A 21,260-nucleotide genomic window follows, 5' to 3' on the forward strand; every position below is an offset into this window, starting at 1 on the left:
CTCCCTGCGGGTGCTGCAGACCTCTCGGATCCCCGCCGTGGTGGCCGCCGCCGCGGGTGACGTCCACCGGCGACGCGTCACTTGCCGCCCGGATCCTGCGGCCGGCCCGTGTCATCCATGTCCCACCTGGTGCTGCTCTGCTGCGGGGTCCTGGGGGCAGCGTTGGCGGGGGCTCGCGGGGAGGACCCGCTGAGCCCCGAGAAGACCCAGGTATGGGGGCCCGGCTTAAACGCAGCCGTGGTGCTCCCCGCGCGTTACTTCTACATCCAGGCTGTGGATGCCTCGGGAAATCGGTGAGCTGACCATCGCGCCCCCAACTTCGGGGGGGGACACAGTTGAAAAGGGAGGGGGAGGCCTCCCTTCGAGTTTTATCCGCCCGAGAACTTATTTCTCCATTGCACTTAAAAAGCCAGGATCTCTGGGTGGGTGGGCGGGCTTCCCAAGTCATTTCCCTCTGTAGCCCTAGATTTTAAATCAAGTCTTCTCCTGGTTGTTTGGAGAGAGATCCGGCATCTTTGCATCTTTAGGAAAGGTGCCCCCTTTCCTGCCTAGGGGTAGAAAGGAATTTCCAACGTGATTTTCCCAATCTTGGTTGGTTTCATCTTTCTCTGGAGCCGCTATTTGGGGGTTTATATCTACTGGTAAGCGTGTTTGAAAACTTAAAAAGAAATAAATGAAAAATGGCACATATCTTTAGAGGGCCTGGGTCTAATGTGGATCTTCTGTGTGTTTGGAAGACAGATGCTAATGTCTTCCGTTGAGTCTGGCCATTTACCTTACCCTTCAGACTTTATCTTGATCCTTCACCAGAGTTATCTTTTTTAAATTGGTGAATGCTGACTTCAGAGATTTTGTAAGGAGAAATTGTCTTGGGAGTAAGACGTTTTCCAAAACTAGAGAAAAGGAAAGTTAATATGTTGTCATTGGCTATAAATAGTTCAATTGAGGAACTGGAATACCGTCATAAAAATCCTAAGAGCCAGGACATGGATCCAAAGAAAAATTTCCCATGATGTCACTCAGATGGAACCCTCCATACTGGCTTTCATCCATGACTGTGAGCATGATTTGTAATGTGGATTTTTAAAGGAATAGGAAATCTTTTCCAAAGGACCATTAATTTGGGAGGAAAGGTTCTCGGCTCTGTTCAGGGGCCACTCCCTGTACAGTGCTCATGGAACCATGCAGTAACAGGGATAAACCTGAGGGGTCCCACATGTGCTCTGGCCCTTTGAACTATCTGCCTTGCCAAGAGACCATTTTCTTTAGAAGGAACATTTGATCACAAATTTCCAATTGGTTTATGCCTGAAATAACTCATAGATTAAAAATATTATTTTTATGTACTGAATGCATATGGGGATGAGCAGTCCTTCTTTCAAATAATTGTTTATTGCATATATACTAAGATTAATTAGAGATAACTCTAGGGCCAGAGATGTAGGACAGCAGATAAGATGCTTGCTTTGTACCCAGCCAACCTGGGTTCAATCCCTGGGACTGCATATTGTCCCCTGAGTCCTGCCAAGAATGAGCACAGAGGCAGGAATAAGCCCTGAGAAGGAAGGAGGGAGGGGGGAGGGAGGGGGAAAGGAGGGAGGAGGGAAGAAGGAAGGAAAGAAGGAGGGAAGGAGGGAGGGAGGGAGGGAGGGAGGGAGGGAGGGAGGGACAGAGGAAGGAAGGAAGGAAGGAAGGAAGGAAGGAAGGAAGGAAGGAAGGAAGGAAAGAAGAAAAAGTAGCTCCTACCCTCAAGGAAATTGTTTTAAATTTTTGTTTGTTTACTTAATTGTGATGACCACTCTGCAGTATGCAGGAACCACCAGGTCTCACTCTGCAGTGCTTCATGGGCCAAGCAGTGCCAGAGACCAGCCCACTCACACATGCTACACACATGCTCGGCCACTTGAGCAACATTCCCAACCCTGAAGGAACTTTCTTCTGAACGGAAACAGGCGTGTATGAAGGTCACTGGGCATGATGAAGACAGGGCTCTGGAGATAGTCAGATAGCGGTGCCCTGTGCAGGTGCCAATCACTGAACGGTCAGTTTTAATCATGACCATATCGTGTGGCCAGTGGAGGAGAGATGAAGAAAAAGCATATTTTTAAAGTAACAAGAAGGCAGGTAGAAACGGGTGTTTTTGGATAGAGGAGCAGTTGAGAGCAGATACAGGACCACGTAAAAGCACAGACTTACATGAGCATGGAGGCCAAGGCAGATGTTATACAGGAAACTGAAGCCAGGGGCAGGGATGGTGCTGTAGACAGAGGTGGAAACAATTTTCATGTTGTCCCTTCAGTTTGTTTTTTAATACTTTATTTCAATACCATGTTTGCAAATTGTTTATAATACAGTTGTTAGTGGCTTTCAACACTAATCATACCAACACTAATCATACCAGGAGAGTGACCTTCCCACCACCATTGTCCCCATTTTCCCAACCACCCCCTAAGCTGGCGTCCTTAGCAGGCACACGGTAATTAATTTTATAGTACCTGTTACAACTAAATAGATGATGGAGTTATCAAAAACACTTCAGTAAAATAAAATGCATGAAAATTGTTATATCTGATTGCGGGTTGTTGCTAGTTGAGCCTTCAGTGTTAATTCTGTCTGTTTGTCGAGTTCAGCTGGCTTCGGTGTCACTTTCCCATCTAATGTGGTGTGCTCCTACTGGAATATAAGTGCTGTGGGATTTGGAGGTGTGGTGCAGCCACAAATGTGGCCACAAGGTCCAGAGACTTCAAGATCTATGGTCTGGGCCAGTGAGTTGACACAGCAGCACTAGGGGAGGTGGACATGGCTGCCGGGGCTTTCAGAAGAATGGTGGGGAGTGGGTGGCTGGTGGGGAGACTGCCTGGCCCCCACTCTAAGAAGACCCCAGAGTTCTCAGCCCAACAGTAGAGGGCCTGGGGTTTTCGCAGCTTGGTATCTGCAGGGACGATTTGTGAAGCAGTGAGATTGGGCTCTCAGTGTTAGTGCATTTGGGGGTGTGGTTGTGGCTGCTGGCCTTAGCAGGGCTGGGATCCCTTGAAGAGTGCCCCAGAGTTTTCAGCCAGAAGACTAGTGTGTCCAGAAATTTCAGCCTCTCGGCTAGCCTCTCCTTGGAGATTTTGTTCATGATTCTGAAGAGTAGAGCTGGTGGGAGGTGGCCGTGCCATTTTCTAACAAAACTTGTTTGTTCATCTGGCCCTTGCCATGTTGTTTATGGTGATGAATGTTCTCTGAGCCAGCCTAGCCATGCTGGTCCCAAAGCAGAAGCCCATGTGGGATACAAAGACTCAGACTGGGGCAGAATCTATGTGGGTGTGATGCCCACAGTAAGTTCCTTTTGTCTCCTTTTAATATCCTTTTGCCCAAGTGTCTCATTCCTCTTGCCATCCAGATTGACATCTTCACCTGGTGAAAAGGTGTTCCAGGTCAAGATCTCAGCACCGGATGAGCAGTTCACGAGAGTTGGCGTCCAGGTTCTGGACCGGAAGGATGGCTCCTTCATAGTGAGATACAGAATGTACGCAAGCTACAAAAACCTGAAGATAGAAGTCAAGTTCCAAGGTCACCATGTGGCCAAATCTCCATATATTTTAAAAGGTAAATATGTGGAACAGGGTTTGGGGGCAGGTAGAGTGCATGCCTTGCACACAGCCAGCCAGGGTTCAATCTGCCCCCTGTATGTGCCCCTGAGCACCACCAATAGTGAACTCTCAGTGCAGAGTCAGCAGTAAGTCCTGAGCACAGCTATGGGTGGCCCAAAAACCAACACACACACACACACACACACACACACACACACACACACACCTCAGTCAGTGTATTATGTTGGTACTGGTGATGACTTACTCTTTAAGGAAAGTAACTGGGACCTTTTGAGACCTTGCTTGTATAAGAGAGTTTAAAAATATTCATTTCAGGGCCAGAGTGCACAGTGGGTAAGGCTCTTGGCAGGCCATGCACACAACCTACCCAGGTTCTATCCCCTGCATCAAATAGCACTTCTGAGCACCCCCAGAAGTGATCCCTGAGCACAGAGCTTGGAGTAAACTGAACAGAAGTGGTGTGGCACCAAAAAAATGGAAGGAAGGAAGGAAGGAAGGAAGGAAGGAAATATTTCATAATTGTCTTTCATAGGTATGTTTCTCCAATGCCTTTTTACTGATGTTTGATTATTCTTAAATTCACAAGGCCAAATGAATAACAGTCACCATAGATTTTTTTTTTTAAATTGTATACTCAGTTGCCTTCTCTGAAGTTTCTACAAAGTGGAACATACCACTTTACCGTACAATGCTTTTCAGATAGAAGGTTATCAGGTGAACACTGGCAAAGCATAGGTGTCAGAAAAATTGTATGCCTGAAACCTTATCACAAATAATTTTGTAATTTCACAGTGACAAAAAAAAATAAAGAAAAAAATAGAAAGCTGGCTTAGTCATGGTGTGTGAGTATAAAAGAAGTATTTTTATTGTAAAAATTTAATTTGTAATGAATGCGCCCCCGTTCTAAGGATGTAAAATGCAGGAAGCCCCTTTTCTGTTTGTTTGTTTGTTTGTTTGTTTGTTTTGAGGGCCTCACCCCAAAGTTTTCAGAGCATACTCTTGGTTCTGCCTTCAGGGGAGTGTGTTATGTGTTGGGGATCGGACCCGGGTCGACCACGTGCAGGACAGACACCCTCGCCGCTGTGCTGTGGCTCCAGGCACCCTGCATGAAGCCCCTTGCAGGAGGTTTGCAGCATGTCCCAGTGCTGACAGCGTCATTTGTCCCTTTGTTGCCTGTGTGAGTAGGGCCGGTGTACCACGAGAACTGTGACTGCCCCGTGGAAGACAGTGCCGCCTGGCTCCAGGCTATGAGCTGCCCGGACTCCATCAGTCAGATCCAGAGAGACCTGGAACCTTTCCCGATTGTAGATCCTGAAAGGATCGCCACAGAAATCCCGAAAAGATTCGGACAGAGGCAGAGCCTGTGTCACTATACAGTGAAAGACAACAAGGTAGAGCCTGTGGCCATGGGTGTGTGTGGGATTTCAGTTTCTCCTCCTCAGGACTGTTTGGCTGCTCCTCACCACACTCTTTTTTTTTTTTTTTACCTTTCATAATTTATTTTTTGAATCCACAACCATGAGATAGTTACAAAGCTTTCATGTTGAAGATTCAGCCGTATAATGATCGAACGAACACCCATCCCTCCACCATTGCACTTTCTTTGTTGTTGTTGTTGTTGTTTCTGTGATATACTTTTTAGTTTATTTTTTTTTAATTTTTATTAGTGAAAAACCATGAGGTATAGTTGTAGACTTACAAATTTTTGTGCTTGGATTTCAATTATACAATGATCAAATACCCATCCCTCCACCAGTGCCCATTTTCCACCACCACGGGTCCCAGTACCCCTCCCACCCTGCCTCTGTGGCAGGGAATTCCCTTTTGTTCTCTCTCTCCTTTTGGGTGCTGTGGTTTGTAAAAGAGGCATTGAGTGGCAATCATGTTTGGCCTATAGTTTACTTTCAGCATGCTTCTCCCATCCTAGGAGGATCCTCCCAACACCCTTCACCACTGCACTTTCCACCACCAGTGTCCCCAGTATATCCTCCACCCATATCCCAGTCCTCACCCTGCCTCCAAGGCAGGCAATTTCCCCAGTACTCTCCCTCTACTTTTGGGCATTATGTTTTGCTCAAATTTTCCTACCACCATGCAAGCCTGCCTGCCAGGGGAGGCAGATGCTAGATCATTTATTGTCCATTGCACATTTTGAATATCATGGGTACTGCGGCCATGCTTCTGGAATCCTAGATTGTAAATGGTTGGATTCCAGAGACATTTCTGGAGGGCACTAATCCATTTTGGGATTCATCTGGGCGTCTCTGGACCAGAGCTATTGGTGCACTAAGATGGCACCCAGAGGTACACTGTGGGGGGTGACAACCAGGCCAACAAGCGGGCAGGGTGCTGGGGACGGACAGCCCAGTACCTCTGCCACCATGCAGCATGGAGATTTAGTCCTGGAACCCGTATCCCTGGGCCTTGCTTGTGGAAGCTCTTGGTTGCCAGGATTCCATCAGGAGTAGGCGAGGAGACTACACCTGCTCCATCTAGGGTACTCCGGTGAAATTAGATCAATTTGGGGCTTGGAGAGATCTCCGGCGCTGTGGTGTCTTCTGAGACTTGGTGCTGTGCCTCTGGACCAGGGCTGTTGGGTTGCCACACTCTTGACCAACCCACTCACTTCACTTCGCTTGCAGGTCTACATCAAGACTCATGGGGAACATGTAGGTTTTAGGATTTTCATGGACGCCATTCTGCTTTCTTTGACTCGAAAGGTAAATGCTGCTTATCTCTTGGCTGCTGTAGACAATTTAAGCCCAGGTTTTACAGTGCAGTTGTTCAGGGTAAGAATAATATTGTATCTGGGGCTGGAGTGATAGTACAGTGGGTAGAACATTTGCCCTGCACATGGCCAACCCGGCTTGGGGTTCGATTCCCAGCATCCTATATGGTCCCCCAAGCACTGCCAGGAGTAATTCCTGAGTGCATGAGCCAGGAGTAACCCCTGTGCGTTGCTGCGTTTGACCCAAAAAAAAAATATAATATTAATGATGAAACTGTACCATAGTTCATCACATGGAATAGTAACTGAAACACAATACCTACAACATAAATATTGACTGAATTAAGATCATTGAATTAATGTATTTGTAAATATGTCTCTTGCATTACCAAAACATTCAGGGAAAATGAATGCTTACAAACTCTCAAGGGTCAGGATTTGTTCTGTGAAGATTTGTGCACACCTTAATTTTACATTATTCTTTTGGAGTGAAGAGAACAAAGAACCCTGTTCATTACTCTATTTTCTTAGACACCACGGAGGAAATTCTAAAGTTCATTTGACCCACTTGTAATACAAAAAGAAATTTAAAACAAAGATTACTAAACCAGCAACAGTTTTATTCCTCCCACTATTTCCTTAGTCCTCTTTATAAAATGTCAATAACTTATGAACAACAACAACAAAAATAACCAATATATTGATATTTGCTTATATTTTATTAAAGTTTCCATAATAAGAGAATAAATACATGTGTATATTGTAAGAGACTTAGGAAATTTAAATGAATAAGTTTGGAAAAATTGATTTTATTTAATTCAGTGTATTAAAGTATTTTATGCTTCACTTAAAAAAACAAAGAATAATACCCATATCAGAGCCCAGAGAGATAGTGTAGAGGGATGGCACTTGCCTGGCACACAGCAACCTCCGGAACCGCATGGTCCCCTGAGCACCGCCAGGAATGACACCCCCAGCTGTGGCCTCCCCAGGCCTTTCATTCCCCATCACCACCCATCAAAAGAACATATAAATATACACACACACACAGGCACAAACACACACACACACACACACACACACACACACCTAAGTATCCAGAATATTCTTCTGAAAGCTTAGCATAAAACATTCTGTCATGTATGGTAGCTGGATTAGGATCCGTGGGGTGCTCTCAGAGAGACACCAAAACCAAAAAGAAAATTTAAAAAATTCTTTGCGGAGGAATTTTTATTGACGAATCCAGCTGTACTCAGGGCTTACTCCTGACTCTGCCCAAGGGTCACTCCTGGTGGGGGTCAAAGATCAAACCCTGGTCATTTGCATGCAAAGCGAGAGCCCTAGCCACAATGCTATCTCTCAGGCCCTGAGAGTTTCTTTCATTGGAAGCAAATTCATCTGGGCAGGCCAGGGGGTAGGGAAGAGAGTTAGACCAACCCCATCAGTACTCAGGGGCTACTCCTGGCCAGGCCCTGGGAATGTGGAATGCCCCCACGGTCCCGTACAGCATTTACTTGTCAGCATCACTCGTGCCAGCAGCCTGACTGCATGCACCCCCTCTTCCTGCAGCCATCGAAGCACTCAGCACTGTCCGGGCCTGGGGGGAGGGGGTGACTCTGGGGTCCAGCCAGCAGGCGTGTAGTTGAGAGCCACCAAGCGCGCGTGAATCTGAAAGAGAGACCCCCATCCTGGAGGCGGCTCCCCCAGCCCCCAACAGCAGAGTCTGTGCACTCTCCGCTGTGGGCTCACGGGGCCTGGCAGCCTCCTCGTGAGCCCAGGTCCCCGTTCCACCAGGCAGGGAGTTCTGCTGCCGGGAAGGTGAACAAGCCCGGCTGTCCTGTCCCAGGTAAAGATGCCGGATGTGGAGTTCTTCGTTAACCTGGGAGACTGGCCCCTGGAGAGGAAGACGTCCCAGGCTCACCTCCACCCCATCTTCTCCTGGTGTGGCTCTACGGACTCCAGGGACATTGTGATGCCCACCTACGACCTCACTGAGTCCGTCCTGGAGAGCATGGGCCGGTGAGGCACAACCACCGCTCACCCCTGTGACCTGGCGCGGCCGGCCCGGCCAGCAGCCCCCATCACGCCACCATACTCTCTGCCTTACAGGGTCAGCCTGGACATGATGTCGGTGCAGGCCAACACGGGACCACCCTGGGAGAGCAAGAATGGTACCGCCGTGTGGAGGGGCCGCGACAGCCGCAAGGAAAGGCTCGAGCTGGTGAAGCTCAGCAGGAAGCACCCGGAGCTCATCGACGCCGCCTTCACCAACTTCTTCTTCTTCCAGCACGATGAGAGCCTGTACGGGCCCATCGTCAAGCACATCTCCTTTTTCGATTTCTTCAAGGTATGACACGTGCCCACCCTGTCCCTTCTGTTCTTCCTGGTGCCTTTCGGGAGCTGGAGAGAGTGAGGAAACCCCCAGCTTAGCCAGCACTGGGGCTGCAGGAGTGGGATCGGGTCTGGGGGTAGATCCTGCCTGGGGATCAGATTTGGGGAGTGGATCCTGCCTGGTGATTGGGTCTGAAGGTCGATCCTGCCTGGGGATCGGATTTGGGGAGTGGATCCTGCCTGGGGATCGGGTCTGGGGGGTGGGTCCTTCCTGGGGATTGGATAGGGGAGTGTGGATCCTGACTGGGGATTGGGCCTGGGCCTTGGATCCTTCCTGGAGGTCAGATTTGGGGAGTGGATCCTGCCTGGGCTTGGATGGAGGGGGGTTGGATCCTGCTTGGGGGTTGGGCCTGGACTTGGATCCTTCCTGGAGATCAGGTCTGAATAGTGGATCCTGCCTAGGGATCGGGTCTGGGGAGTCCGGCCTGGGGATCAGGCCTGGGGGGTAGATCCTACCTGGGATTGGGTCTGGGGGATGGATCCTTTCTGTTGATCTGATCTAGGGGGTGGATCCTTTCTCGGGATCAGATCTGGGGGATGGATTCTGCCTGGGGATTGGATCTGGGGGGTGGATCTTGCCCGGGGATCAGGTCTGGGGAGTGGATCCTGCCTGGGGATTGGATCTGGGGAGTGGATCCTGCCTGGAGATAGGGTCTGGGGGGGTGGATCCTGCCTGGGATCAGGTCTGGGGGTGGATCCTGCCTAGGGATCAGATCTGGGGGGGTGGATCCCGCCTGGGGATTGGGTCTGGGGGGTGGATCCTGCCTGGGGATCAGGTCTGGGCAATGGATCCTGTCTGAGCATCGGGCCTGGCCATCGCTTTGGACCCTGCTATGTGGGGCTTGGGGCTGGGCTGCAGCTGAAGGTTCCCAGCTAGCCGCAGCACGCACTGTGGGGGTGAATCCCTCCATATGAATAAATGCCCCTGAGAGCTACAGGCTCAAGCACTGAGCCTTCTGGGGGCACATGGGAGCCCCTTGCGGGCTTGGCCTATGGGCAGCCTGGGGCTAGTTCACATCTCCCAGAGGGATCTTCTCCCCCCCGCCCCCCCACACCTACCTTCCTGTTCTCTTACCCCACTAGATGGTGTTTGAAACCCCAGTAGTGGGGAGGATGGTGAGGAAGGCCCTCTGTTGTCTGTCTGTGGGAACGCAGATCCGGGCTAGGGAGAGTGTAACAAGCCCCAAGCCACTAGCCTTGCAGCAGCCGACCCCATGCAGTCCCCTGAGATCCACCCGCAGTGATCCCTGAGTGCAGAGCCAGGAGTAACCCTGAGCACAGCCAGGTGTGCCCTAGAGACAGATGGAAAGAAAAGAAAGCAGGTGCTTTGTGCCGAAGATGCATAAAGAGGCCAGGGTCTCTTTATGCAGCTGAGGGCACCCTCAGGGGGCCGTTCCCGGCCAGACTCTGCCAACCCGAGCAGAGGGCCTTGCTGGCTGCGCCCACTGCATTGCCCCTTTGTGAAATCGGAGTGTCCACACGGTGTGTGACTTGGGGTCAGTGGGAGATAGTTGTGCTGCTAAATGACCAGCGAAGGGCAAAGCCCAGCTGGTGTGTGTCTGAGGGCGGAGGCTGTACTGTGGGATGGAGAAGAATAGGGAGAGCAGCGGGAAGGAGGGTATGGGAAGTAGGGGAGAAGGAGGGAGGGTATGAGAAACAAGGAGGAAGGATGGAGGGTATGGGAAGTAGGGGGGAAGGAGGGAGGCCATGGAAGTAGGGGGTGGGAGGGAGGGAGGGACTGGGACCAGGGGAGTGGAAGCTGGGGACATTCTGACGCTCCGCTCTCTGGCAGCATAAGTACCAGATCAACGTGGATGGCACCGTGGCCGCCTACCGCCTGCCCTACCTGCTGGTGGGTGACAGCGTGGTACTGAAGCAGGACTCCATCTACTATGAGCACTTCTACAGCGAGCTGCAGCCCTGGCAACATTACATCCCAGTGAAGAGCAATCTGAGCGACCTCCTGGAGAAGCTGAGATGGGCCAAGGCTCACGACGAAGAGGTGAAGCCACCAAGACTGGCCCCTTGTCACCCTCCTGTGCCGGGCTTGGCACGTGGGGTCCTCAGGAAAGCGCATCTCTGGAAACTGGATCCATCTCCCCATGAGTAGTGCATTAGTCCCCATCCAGGTGGAAAAGCCGCACCTTATATGGGAACTGGCTCAGAGGGTCAGCACACACGCCTTGCATGCCAGAGGCTGGGGTTCAATCCCCAACACTGCTCGGTCCCTCCAGCCACACCATGAGCAACCCTTGAGCACCAAGCTGGGAGTCCCTCCCAGAGAAACAAAAGAGGGTCAGTGTTAGCCTTGACCAAGTTCTGTATCTCTGTCAAGGTGATCCGGGCCTTAAGCAAGGGCATAGCTTTCTTTTTTTCTTTCTTTCACTTTTTGGGTCACACCCAGTGATGCCCCGGGGTTACTCTTGGCTCTGCACTCAGGAATTACTTCTGACCTTGCTTGGGGGGCCATATGGGATGACTGGAATTGAACCCCGGTTGGCCGCGTGATTGGTTGCGTGCAAGGCCAATGCCTTTCCCGCTGTACTATTGCTCTGGCCCCAGGCATGGCTTTCTTAGGCATCTGAAGCCAGTTCGTCAGGAGGGAAAGTGGTTTCCTGTGGCTTAGAGTACGGGGCTGCGCAGAATACACTTAAGAATAACCACTGAGGAAGGGAAGGCAGTGTGCTTCAGCCTGCACTACATTCACTAAGCCGGAGTCCTAACAGTTCCCATTTCCTCCCAAGCCGACATTAAACGTTCCCGTTTCCCTCCCAAAAACAGTCCTATAAAGGCCAATGAGGCGCCTCCGACTCTCAGATCTCATCGGACTCCATTATGTATTTTGATGCCAACCAAAGCTGCCCCATCTACGCTCTCTCCCATTCTCATCTGGCTCTAAACTGATGCTCGAGATCAGTTTGCCTGGGGGAGAAGACATGGGTAAAGAGTATTTTTCATCTTATTGTAGGCAAAGAAGATAGCCAAAGCAGGGCAGGAATTCGCAAGAAATAATCTCATGGGTGATGACATATTCTGTTACTACTTCAAACTTTTCCAGGTGAGTCCTTTTTTCTAAGACAAAAGCCAGACAGCTTGTAACAAGAGCTTTTGGGTATGAAGAGTATTTCGCCTATTTTCCAAGACTGTATAGCATGAGACCTTTGCGCAACCCTAGAGCAAACACTAGGGACAAATATTAGTTCCAGGAAAGCCAGGCCTCCCTTTGGGAGAACGCTTCCCTGCGGCCTGTATCTAGGAGCTTGGCCCCTGGGCTGCAGCGCTGCTCTGTATACACTGACACCATCTGGAGTGTCGCAGCCACCTTCACAGTTATTTGTTCCAAATGGCCTACCCCCCCCCCCCCCCCCCGCGCCTGGCTGTCCTCGCCAGGGCCCCTTGAATGGGGGGGGAAGTTGAGTTTCCCTCCCCGCCCTGAGCAGAGCCCCGGCAGCCAAAGACCTCCAGAACCAGACACAACCATGCTGAGACCACTCTCCACACGCATGAAGGTACCAGCAGAGGAACAAAGGCATGCGGGTCCCGGGGCTGAGATCTCCAAGCCTGCTCAGATTGGGGCTGAGCATCCTCCACCCAGATCCTCCATCTTCCAGTAGGCAGGGGTCACACCTGCCCCCTCCCTGCCCCCCCGCACCGTGTAATCCCATCAAGGGCCAAGACCCAGAGACTATAAAACCCAGCTCCTGGAAGCGTGCAGCTGCATTTGCAGCCGCGTGACATCTTATTATCTCATTCTTACTTTGGACAACCTGGCAGGCTACTGAATGTAACCTGCCCACACGGCAGAGTCTGGCAAACTCCCCATGGTGTACCCAATATGCCAGATACCAGTAATAATGATGGGTCTCATTCTCTTAACTCTGAAAGAGCCTTGAATATGACACTTTTTAAAATCTCAGGGCTAGGGCAAAGGAGACGTTACTGGTGCCTGCTCGAGGCAATCAACGAACAACAGGATGATCGTGATTATGATCGTGGCCTGTGTGGGGTGGAGCACATGGCTCTTGTGCACAAGTCCCCGGGTTGGCCCCACCTTGCCTGACTGCCAGGGGGTCCCGCAGCACCCCCAGCCCAAGTGGCAGTGTGTCACTGGCCTAAGCAATGAGCCATCAGTGTCACTAAAAGTGGCTCTCAGGCTCTGGCACTGCACCCACCGTGTTTGGGCCTGTTGAGCTAACCGCAGCCCAGCCTGATTTTGCTTAAAGGATGTTTTGCTGGACCTGAGCATTTAGGGATTTATAATTAAAGCATTGCTGATGATTTAAAGGATTCTCTTTTTTTTTCCTTTTTCTCTTTCTCTTTCTTTTTTTTTTTTTTAAGAAATGTATTGTTTGAGAGGGAGAGCTAGTACAAAGGTTGAGGCATTTGCCTTGTATTCAGCCGACCCCAGTTTGATCCTCAGCACTACAGAGGGTTCTCGGAGTCCTGCCAGGAGTAAGCCCTGAACATCACCAGGTGTGGCCCCCCAAAATAAAACAAGGCAAATCAATACTGAGGAACTGGCTTAAATTTGGGGGAGGAACTGGGGACTGAACCAGGCCTCAAGCATGCAAAGGTTATTGCTCTGCATCTCTTTTTACGCTCGCACTCCATGGAGATGCTTGAGGTCTCAGAACTAAAGCTATTGGACCCCATCTCCTGGGCTCTCCTAGGGAGCAAAGTTGACCGGTTCGGGGTCAGCACTGGCCCCTCCCTCTTCTTATCCTCCATCTCCACCCCAGTTTGACTATAGCACTGAAAGACTTGTAGTCTGCAGGCTTCTGGAAAGTTGCAGAGTAAGGTTTAAGTTTGTGGTCTGCATGCTTCTGAAAGGTTGCAGGGTAAGGTTTAGATTTGCGGTCTGCAGGGTTTCTGAGAAGGCTGCGGAGTAGTTTATTGATTCAGTTCGTGTACGTACCCTAGAGCATGGGCACCAGTGCATTAGAGATGAAAACGGTGTATGGAGGCGGGTAGGACAGAGAGAACCTCCTCAATTTCAGTCTAGAGAAATCATGGGTGTGAGGATTCACCGGGAGGCAGAGAGTAGTGGATGGAATCACGCAAGTTCTACACATGGACAGAAGGAAAAGAGGAATTGTCAGCAGCCCTGTTCTCGGTATTAACAGGGCGTGGCAGGCTTGGCTTATGCAAGTGATGGGCTCCACATTCCAGGAAATCCCAATGGCCCTGATCCAGTAAGGTTCTTGTGTTGTCTAAGAAGTGCTTTTGTGTCATTATCTCTGCAGGAATATGCCAAGTTACAGGTGAGCGAGCCTCAAATCCGAGAGGGCATGAAGCAGGTAGAACCACAGACCGAGGAAGACCTCTTTCCATGCACGTGCCATAGGAAAAAGGTAACCAGAACCGAACCCACGCCAGCCAGGCACTCACCTGGAGTCACCGAGTCAGACTTCAACTCTCAGCTCCAGCTGGAGCCTGCAAGCACCTCTGTCCGCCCTGGAGACTAATGTACAGGGAACTCCAAGGCACAGGGCAGTGCCAAGGGCAGTCAAGCGAGCACCCCTCCCCAAAAGAAAATGTGACAGTCTCTTCATGAAAATTTGGATCACCTGGCTTTCTGGCAGATGAAGACTGAAAAGGCTTCCGTCGGTGCCCTTCATAACTTTATCTCCCTGTCAGATCGGGTTAGCCAGGTTCATCATCCAATTTAGGGCAGGGGGAGAAATTAGTAACTGACTATGCATGGCATGAGATCACTCACCACTTACTGATCTCACACACACGAGGCCAAGATTTCCATCCACACTGTGAGGGCTGACAAGGAGCTCCGAGGCTGTAAATATCTTCATTTTTATTTAGCAATACTGAACGCAGGAAAGAACTTAGCTCTGAATTATAGAGCTGGCTGATAACCCAACAAGCACCAAAGAGAGTTTCTCCTCAGCAGATTGTGTGTTGGGCCAGGAAGAGAGGCTTTGATTGCAGTTGTTTGGGTCTGAAGGAAATTATATGCATAAGATTGTGATATCTAGAAAGAAACCCAAGCGTGGCATTATTTTAAGTAATATCATTAGCTCTCCAAATAGACATGCAAAATTGGGTGATTGTAGCCATAATACATTCTCAGGGTGCGAGATGAGGGTTCCAGAGCTTAAAGTGGCCACTTGCCTCAGTGGTGTGGTGAAACCAGGTCTCAGAGCTTTGGGGCTGTGATATAATCCAGATATAGTCAGGAATTCTGCACACTGGTTACATTTTTGGCAGTTTGTATTGGTACCACCATGAGCATCAATGTAAACTACAAACCCATGTTTTGGTTGGTCCTGTTTCTGCTGTTGGGCTTCTGCCACTAACCAGTTGTCAGAAGTCGTACAGAATCTGTGTTCATCCCTATCCTTGCTGCCAAGGCCTCAACATTGGTTAAAACATTGGTGACGAAACAGAATTGAAGGAGACACCTCACCCAAGGCTCACATGTGGGTGCAGGATTATCTCTATGAGTCCCAAATGAAACGGGACAGCTTCCTGTCTCCAGTCCTTCTTTTCATTTTCCATCTTCACCTAAATGATTTGGAAGGTGCCAAACTCATACCTTCCCTTGGTCAGTCCAAGGAAGGGACCAGAGTTAAAGTTTTGTGTCTAGCTCCTAACTTGTGCCCTTCAAAGACCATCGCTAAGACCAGGCCCTTCACAATAAAAATGTTGCAATGATCAGGCTCCCCCATCAGCAGTCCATAATACACAGTGACTTTACCCATGGACAGTTCCAGCAATAGTCCTGGACCCTGAAAGCCTCTTGCAGTAGTTTCCCTTTTTTCCATCTTAGAGAGAAAGTAGAAGTAGGCTAATTCATGTCAGTCTTCCTGGCTTGGGAAGGATGTTTATGTCTCTAAATATTTTGCTTCTCCATTGCAGACCAAAGATGAACTCTGACTGCAGAATACCTCCCCTCCCCTTCAAATAATGGTGCTTTGAAGACTCTCCTTATTTTGAAAAAGGATTGTTTTTCAAATATGAATTCCATGGACAGTATAAAATCTACTCTGGATTATGAAGACAGTTCTGATCAGTATTCCCATCATTGTCCTTGGAAGCATATATTTTTAGAATTTTATAATAAATTTGTTTTTTATCTGAAAAGTCTGTTGTGCTCATGCTAATTCCTGGCTGTGTTTCGACCAGGAGACATAAGAAACAGAGGATTCTGGGACCTGGACTCCATATGTCTCAGTATGATAGCTCAGCACCTGCAGATACTGGGCTTATACCAATAGCAAAATCATCCATCTTCTGGGGCTGAAGAGACAGTACAGTGGGTAAGGCATTTGCCTTGCATGCAGCCAACCCAAGTTCAGTCCCCAGTTGCCCACCGGAAGTAATTCCTGAGTGCAGTGCCAGTTATAAGTCCTGAGCGCAGCTGGGTGTGACCCCAACCCCCCAAACTAGTGAAATTATCTTCACTACAGTGTGACAAGTTGTGTGTGTGAGTGTGTGTCGATTTGTATTTCTAATGGTAACCACATTATCTTTTAAATTGTGGTGGGGGTTGAAGAGATAGTACAACAGATGAGCTCTTGCCTTGCATGCAGCTGACTTGGGTTCAATCTCTATATCCCATGGGGTTCCCTAAGCCCCACCAGGAGTGATACATGGGCTTAAATCTAGAAGTAATCCCTGAACACCTCCGGGTTTCCCCCTAATCCCCCCAAAATAAAACACTGCCAGAAATATTCAGAATAGTACTTGGGCACGTGCGCACACACACACACAGATAGCATGATGTTGATTACACTTGGGCATCTTGGCTGTATTAACAGCCAAGTTGACACAGTTAATCATCACAGATGAAGTGATTCTACAGCTATTTAATGAACACCTAATAAATGCATGGTAGTAAGTTCTAGTGATAGTATTCTGGGAAAATGAAAATAGGACCAGAGAGATAGTACAAGGGTTAAAGCCCTTGCTTTGTGTACACTTGTTCCCAGTTTGATCCCTGGCATGTCCTGACGGGAGTAGCCCAGCACTGCCAGGTTGGCCCAAACACCCCCCTCCAAATAAAAGACTAGGAAGATAAATTAAAAAGAAAGGGATTTCAAAAATAAAACGGGGTAGGTGGTATTGGTTATTTTAAATCAGGTGGTTCGAATTGCTAAGATCTTTCCTTGGATACTTTATTTTATTTTATAATATCGATTTTTATACTCAGAGACTATAAAATCCAGCTCCCGGACAAGAACAGTGCAGTCTTCTGCCCCCGCGCCTGGCATACGCGGCTGCACGACATCTTATCAGGACATCTTTTTATGACATCTTATTATCTCATTCCTACTTTGGACAAACTTGCAGGCTATCGAATGTAGCCTGCCCACAGGGCAGAGTCTGGCAAACTCCCCGTAGCGTACCAAATATGCCAAATACCAGTAACAATGATGGGTCTCATTCTCCCAAAGAGCCTTTAATATAATCTCAGGGCTAGGATGAAGGAGACATTACTGGAGCCTGCTCGAGGTAATCGACGAATAACAGGATGATGAAATGAAATGAAAAATCGTTTTTTAAATTTTAATGTAGAAAAAAACCACAGCTGTTGATATAATTCTATAATTGAAATAGATTAGATAACAAATTCCAGTATTAAATTCCATAAGTATAAAAAAATGTATGTGAAAATTGTTACATCGGATCTCAGGGTTGCTTAGAACTCATCTTTAGAATTCATCAGGCTATTTGTTGCTTTAGGCTTACTCAGGATCCGGGGTCTGGACCAACAAGCTGAGGTGGCTGTGGGAGATGGGTATGGCCGCCAGGACTTCTGGAAGTCCAGAGGAGCAGGAAGCTGCCAACCCCTAGTCCGAGAAGACTCCCCCCACACACACAAGTTCTCAGCCTGGGCACCAGGTACCTGAAATTATTCACAGTTTGGTGTCTGTGCAGAGAATGTTCATGAAGCCGTGGAATTGGGCCTTGGCATGGCTGCAGGGTTGGGGGTAGGTGCAGCTGCAGAACCTGAGGGAGAGCTGGTGCTCAGTTCACGCCCCTCCTGGGGTGGGATTGCTGATTGCATAAATTTAGCTGCTCAGGGCAATCAGTGCAGGGCCGGTGAGCGAGTCAGCACGGGGCGGGGAGGTAGGCTCACATCTTTCACTGTTGAGAAAATGTTGGCAGCCCATATCAGAATAGTAAAATGTTCCTGTAGGACTAACATACGGAGAAGGAAGGAGGTACAAGGTGATGCCCCACAATCTAGTGTGTGTGGTCTCAGCAACCACCACAATTAGGAAAAGATTTTAAAAATGAAGGGAGCAGGTTGGAGCGATAGCACAGAAGGTAGGGCATTTGCCTTGCACAAGGCTGACCCAGGTTCGATTCCCAGCATCTCATACGGTCCCCTGAGCAATGCCAGGAGTAATTCCTGAGTGTATGAGCCAGGAGTAACCCCTGTGCATCGCTGGGTGTGACCCAAAAAGAAAAAAAAATGAAGGGAGCAGGAAGAGAAAAGGAAAGCAAATTAAATGTTATCAAATGCATTTTAGATGTCTATTTAAATGATCATGTTTTAATTTGATTTTCTTAAACTAATCCATAATGAATTATATTAACAGTATTCTCATTCTGAAACCTAATTCCATGCTCATCATCATACCTGACCTGATTACCAGTGCTAATAGTTAATTCAGAATATTATAAACTATAGTCCATTGGCCAAATACGAACCAACACCTATAAGCTAAGAACGATTTAAAATGCTTTTAAAAAGTATAGTCGAAGTGACATCTGCACTTGTTTGTTCATTGCAGCACTCTTTACAATAGCCAGAATCTGGAAAAAACCTGAGTGCCCGAGAACAGATGACTGGTTAAAGAAACTTTGGTACATGTACACAATGGAGTACTATGTAGCTGTTAGAAAAGACGAAGTCATGAAATTTACATACAAGTGGTACTACATGGAAGGTATCATGTTAAGCGAAATGACTCAGAAAGAAAGGGATAGACATAGAGAAAGATTGCATTCATCTGGGGAACATAAAGTTACAAAATAGGAGACTAACACCCAAGAATGGCCTAGATTAGTACCAGGAATTTTACTCCATGGCTTGGAGGCCAACTACACATACTAGGGGAAAAGGATGCTCAGATGGAAAGGAGAACACCAAATAAAGGTGTTGGGAGGATCCTCCCAGGATGGGAGAAGCATGCTGAAAATAAACTATAGACCAAACATAATTGCCACTCAATGTTTCTTTTGCAAATCACAATACCCAAAAGGAGAGAGAGAACAGAGGGGAATGCCCTGCCACAGAGACAGGGTGGGTTAGGAGGGGATGGGGGGTGGGAGGGATACTGTACCTCATGATGTCTCACTAGTAAAAAAATTTTTAATAAAAATAAATAAATAAAATGCTTTTAAATAGATGAGAAATCAAAAGCAGAAACCTATTTAGGGGCGGGATGTGAAAGTCACATGAAAGGCAAATTTTACTACACATCCATAAAATTTTGAATTAGTTCCCTGTTGTGGCTGTGACATATTACCACAAATGTAGTGGTTCAAGACAACACAGATTTGTTCTCTGACAGTTCTGCAGATCCAAGGATGAAATCACATTTGCTTGGGGAAGGACAAGGGGGTGGAAGCCTGGTTCCTCCTCCAAGGGCCCACAGGGCCACCATGCACCTGCCACTTCCTGCTCTGGCTGCATTTCTGATACTTACCTAGCATCTTCCCAGACAGCAGTTCAGCACCTTCACATCTCTCTCTCCTCACCCTGTGCTCAATCTCTGATTCTTATAGCAGTGCTATTTAAATCAAAGGACAGTACACAATCTACACATTCATCAGTTGGTAAATGGACCTTTAAATAGTATATGCAAAGAATTGGATCCTCTGCAACAAAAAGAAATGAATTGTAAGAAGTCATTTGCCTTGCGGTGCGGCTGACCCCGGTTTGATTACTCCGCCCCTCTCAGAGAGCGCGGCAAGCTACTGAGAGTATCTCGCCCACACGCCCAGAGCCTGGCAAGCTCCCCGTGAGGTATTCAGTATGCCAAACACAGTAACAACAAGTCTCAAAATGGAGACGTTACTGGGCCCGCTTGAGCAAATCAATGACCAAGGGGGAGGACAGTGTTTGTTTGTATTAGCATACTACCATATGCATGAACCTTGGAAGCATTTTTCTAAGGAGACAAAAAAAGAAAAAAAGAGAAAAAAACGCAAAGACCACCTACCATAAACCTTTCATACAGAACATCCTGAAAAAAAAAAACACCAAATCTTTAGAGAAAGTGTGTAAGAGGTTGCCTGGGTGAGAGGAAAGAACAAAGAGTAACTGCAAATGGGCACAGGTGCCAGCTGGTGATGGGAGGGAGGGAAAGAAGGGAGTGTTTTTCTTAGATCAGGCTGAGGGTTGCCAATGTACTGAAAATCATTGACTTGTACTTTGTATGGAAGTAAGTGGTTTTTCAAGCGTAGCTAAAAATTAGGAAGCAAGGATGCAGTAAAGGAAACTCGGAGTTGGGGGCCAGAGACATAGCACTGGGATTAATGTGCTGTTGCCTTGCGTTGGGACCTGGTTAGATCCCCTGCACCCCACTCTTGTCTATGGTCCCCTCAGCAGGCAGCCAGCACCTGGGCACCAGAGCCACAGGCTGTGCCCCCAGACTCCACCATCCCCATATAGAAAAGATCTCTCCTAAAGGAGTCCAGAGCCAGGAAAACGCCCTTCGGTGAGGCTGGAGCCCAGGACACCCGGCTGCTGGGGTGGTGAGCGGAGAGCAAGGAGGGGCGCACACCCAAACACCTGGCAGGTGCGGGTGGGGCGTTTGGCTGTGGCTGTGGGAGATGAGAAGCGCCGTGGCAGGTTCTCAGCAGAACGGTTCACTGCCTGCGCGAGAGAAGGGGCCAGCGGCGGCAGCGCGGATGGGCTGCGAAGGGACAGGGCGCGCAGACCGGGCCCGGGACACCGTTCACGCCCCTGCGCCCGGAAGGCAGCGTAAGTGCCGGGTGGGGGGTGGACCTGGGTGTACCGGGGAGATGGGGGCCGCCAGGACCCTGCCTCGGTTTGCCCGCCGCGCCAAACACTGCAGGGATGCTGGCGAGGTCGCCGGGGGTGACCGAGAGCGTCCACGACTTTGGATCATGCACTGCGCGGGCTACGGGGACGCATGGGAGGAGGGGTGAGAGCGGTGGGAGAGGAGGAGAAGAGGAAGAGGAGGAGAGGAGGGGAGGATAGGAGAAGAGGAGAGGAGGAGGAGGAGGAGGAGGAGGAAGAGGAAAAAGAGAGGAGGAAGAGAAGGAAAGGAGGAGGTGTGACAGGAGGAGGAGGAGAGGAAGAGGAGGAGAGGAGGGAGAGGAGAGGAGGGGGAGGAAGAGGAGGAGGAAAAAGAGAAGAGGAAGAGAAGGAAAGGAGGAGGTGGAAGAGGAGGAGGAGGAGAGGAAGAGGAGGAGGAGGAGGAGAAAAAGACGAGGAGAAAGAGGAAGAGCGGGGAGAGGCGGGGGAGAGGAAGGGGAGGGGAGGAGGAGGGGAGGACTCCCGCTCCCAGCATGCCGCGCGGGCGGGCGGGCGCGCATGCGCTGTCGGC

At 49.1% G+C, this 21,260-nt stretch overlaps 1 protein-coding gene across 1 annotated transcript; it reads left to right on the plus strand.

The window, feature by feature from the left end:
- Positions 1-52: 52 nt before the first annotated feature.
- POGLUT2 (protein O-glucosyltransferase 2) lies at positions 53-15,807 on the plus strand. The gene is made up of 10 exons (XM_056109203.1): positions 53-293; positions 3,386-3,591; positions 4,782-4,987; positions 6,239-6,316; positions 8,171-8,343; positions 8,434-8,671; positions 10,508-10,717; positions 11,684-11,773; positions 13,959-14,066; positions 15,589-15,807. Exons 1-10 carry the CDS (start codon positions 118-120, stop codon positions 15,604-15,606), a joined length of 1,503 nt encoding a protein of 500 aa, XP_055965178.1. The 5' UTR covers positions 53-117; the 3' UTR covers positions 15,607-15,807.
- Positions 15,808-21,260: the final 5,453 nt, after the last annotated feature.

The sequence above is a fragment of the Sorex fumeus genome, unplaced genomic scaffold (genome assembly GCF_029834395.1).
Source record: "Sorex fumeus unplaced genomic scaffold, SorFum_2.1 ptg000008l, whole genome shotgun sequence".
In the NCBI taxonomy this organism is placed as follows: Eukaryota; Metazoa; Chordata; class Mammalia; order Eulipotyphla; family Soricidae; genus Sorex; species Sorex fumeus.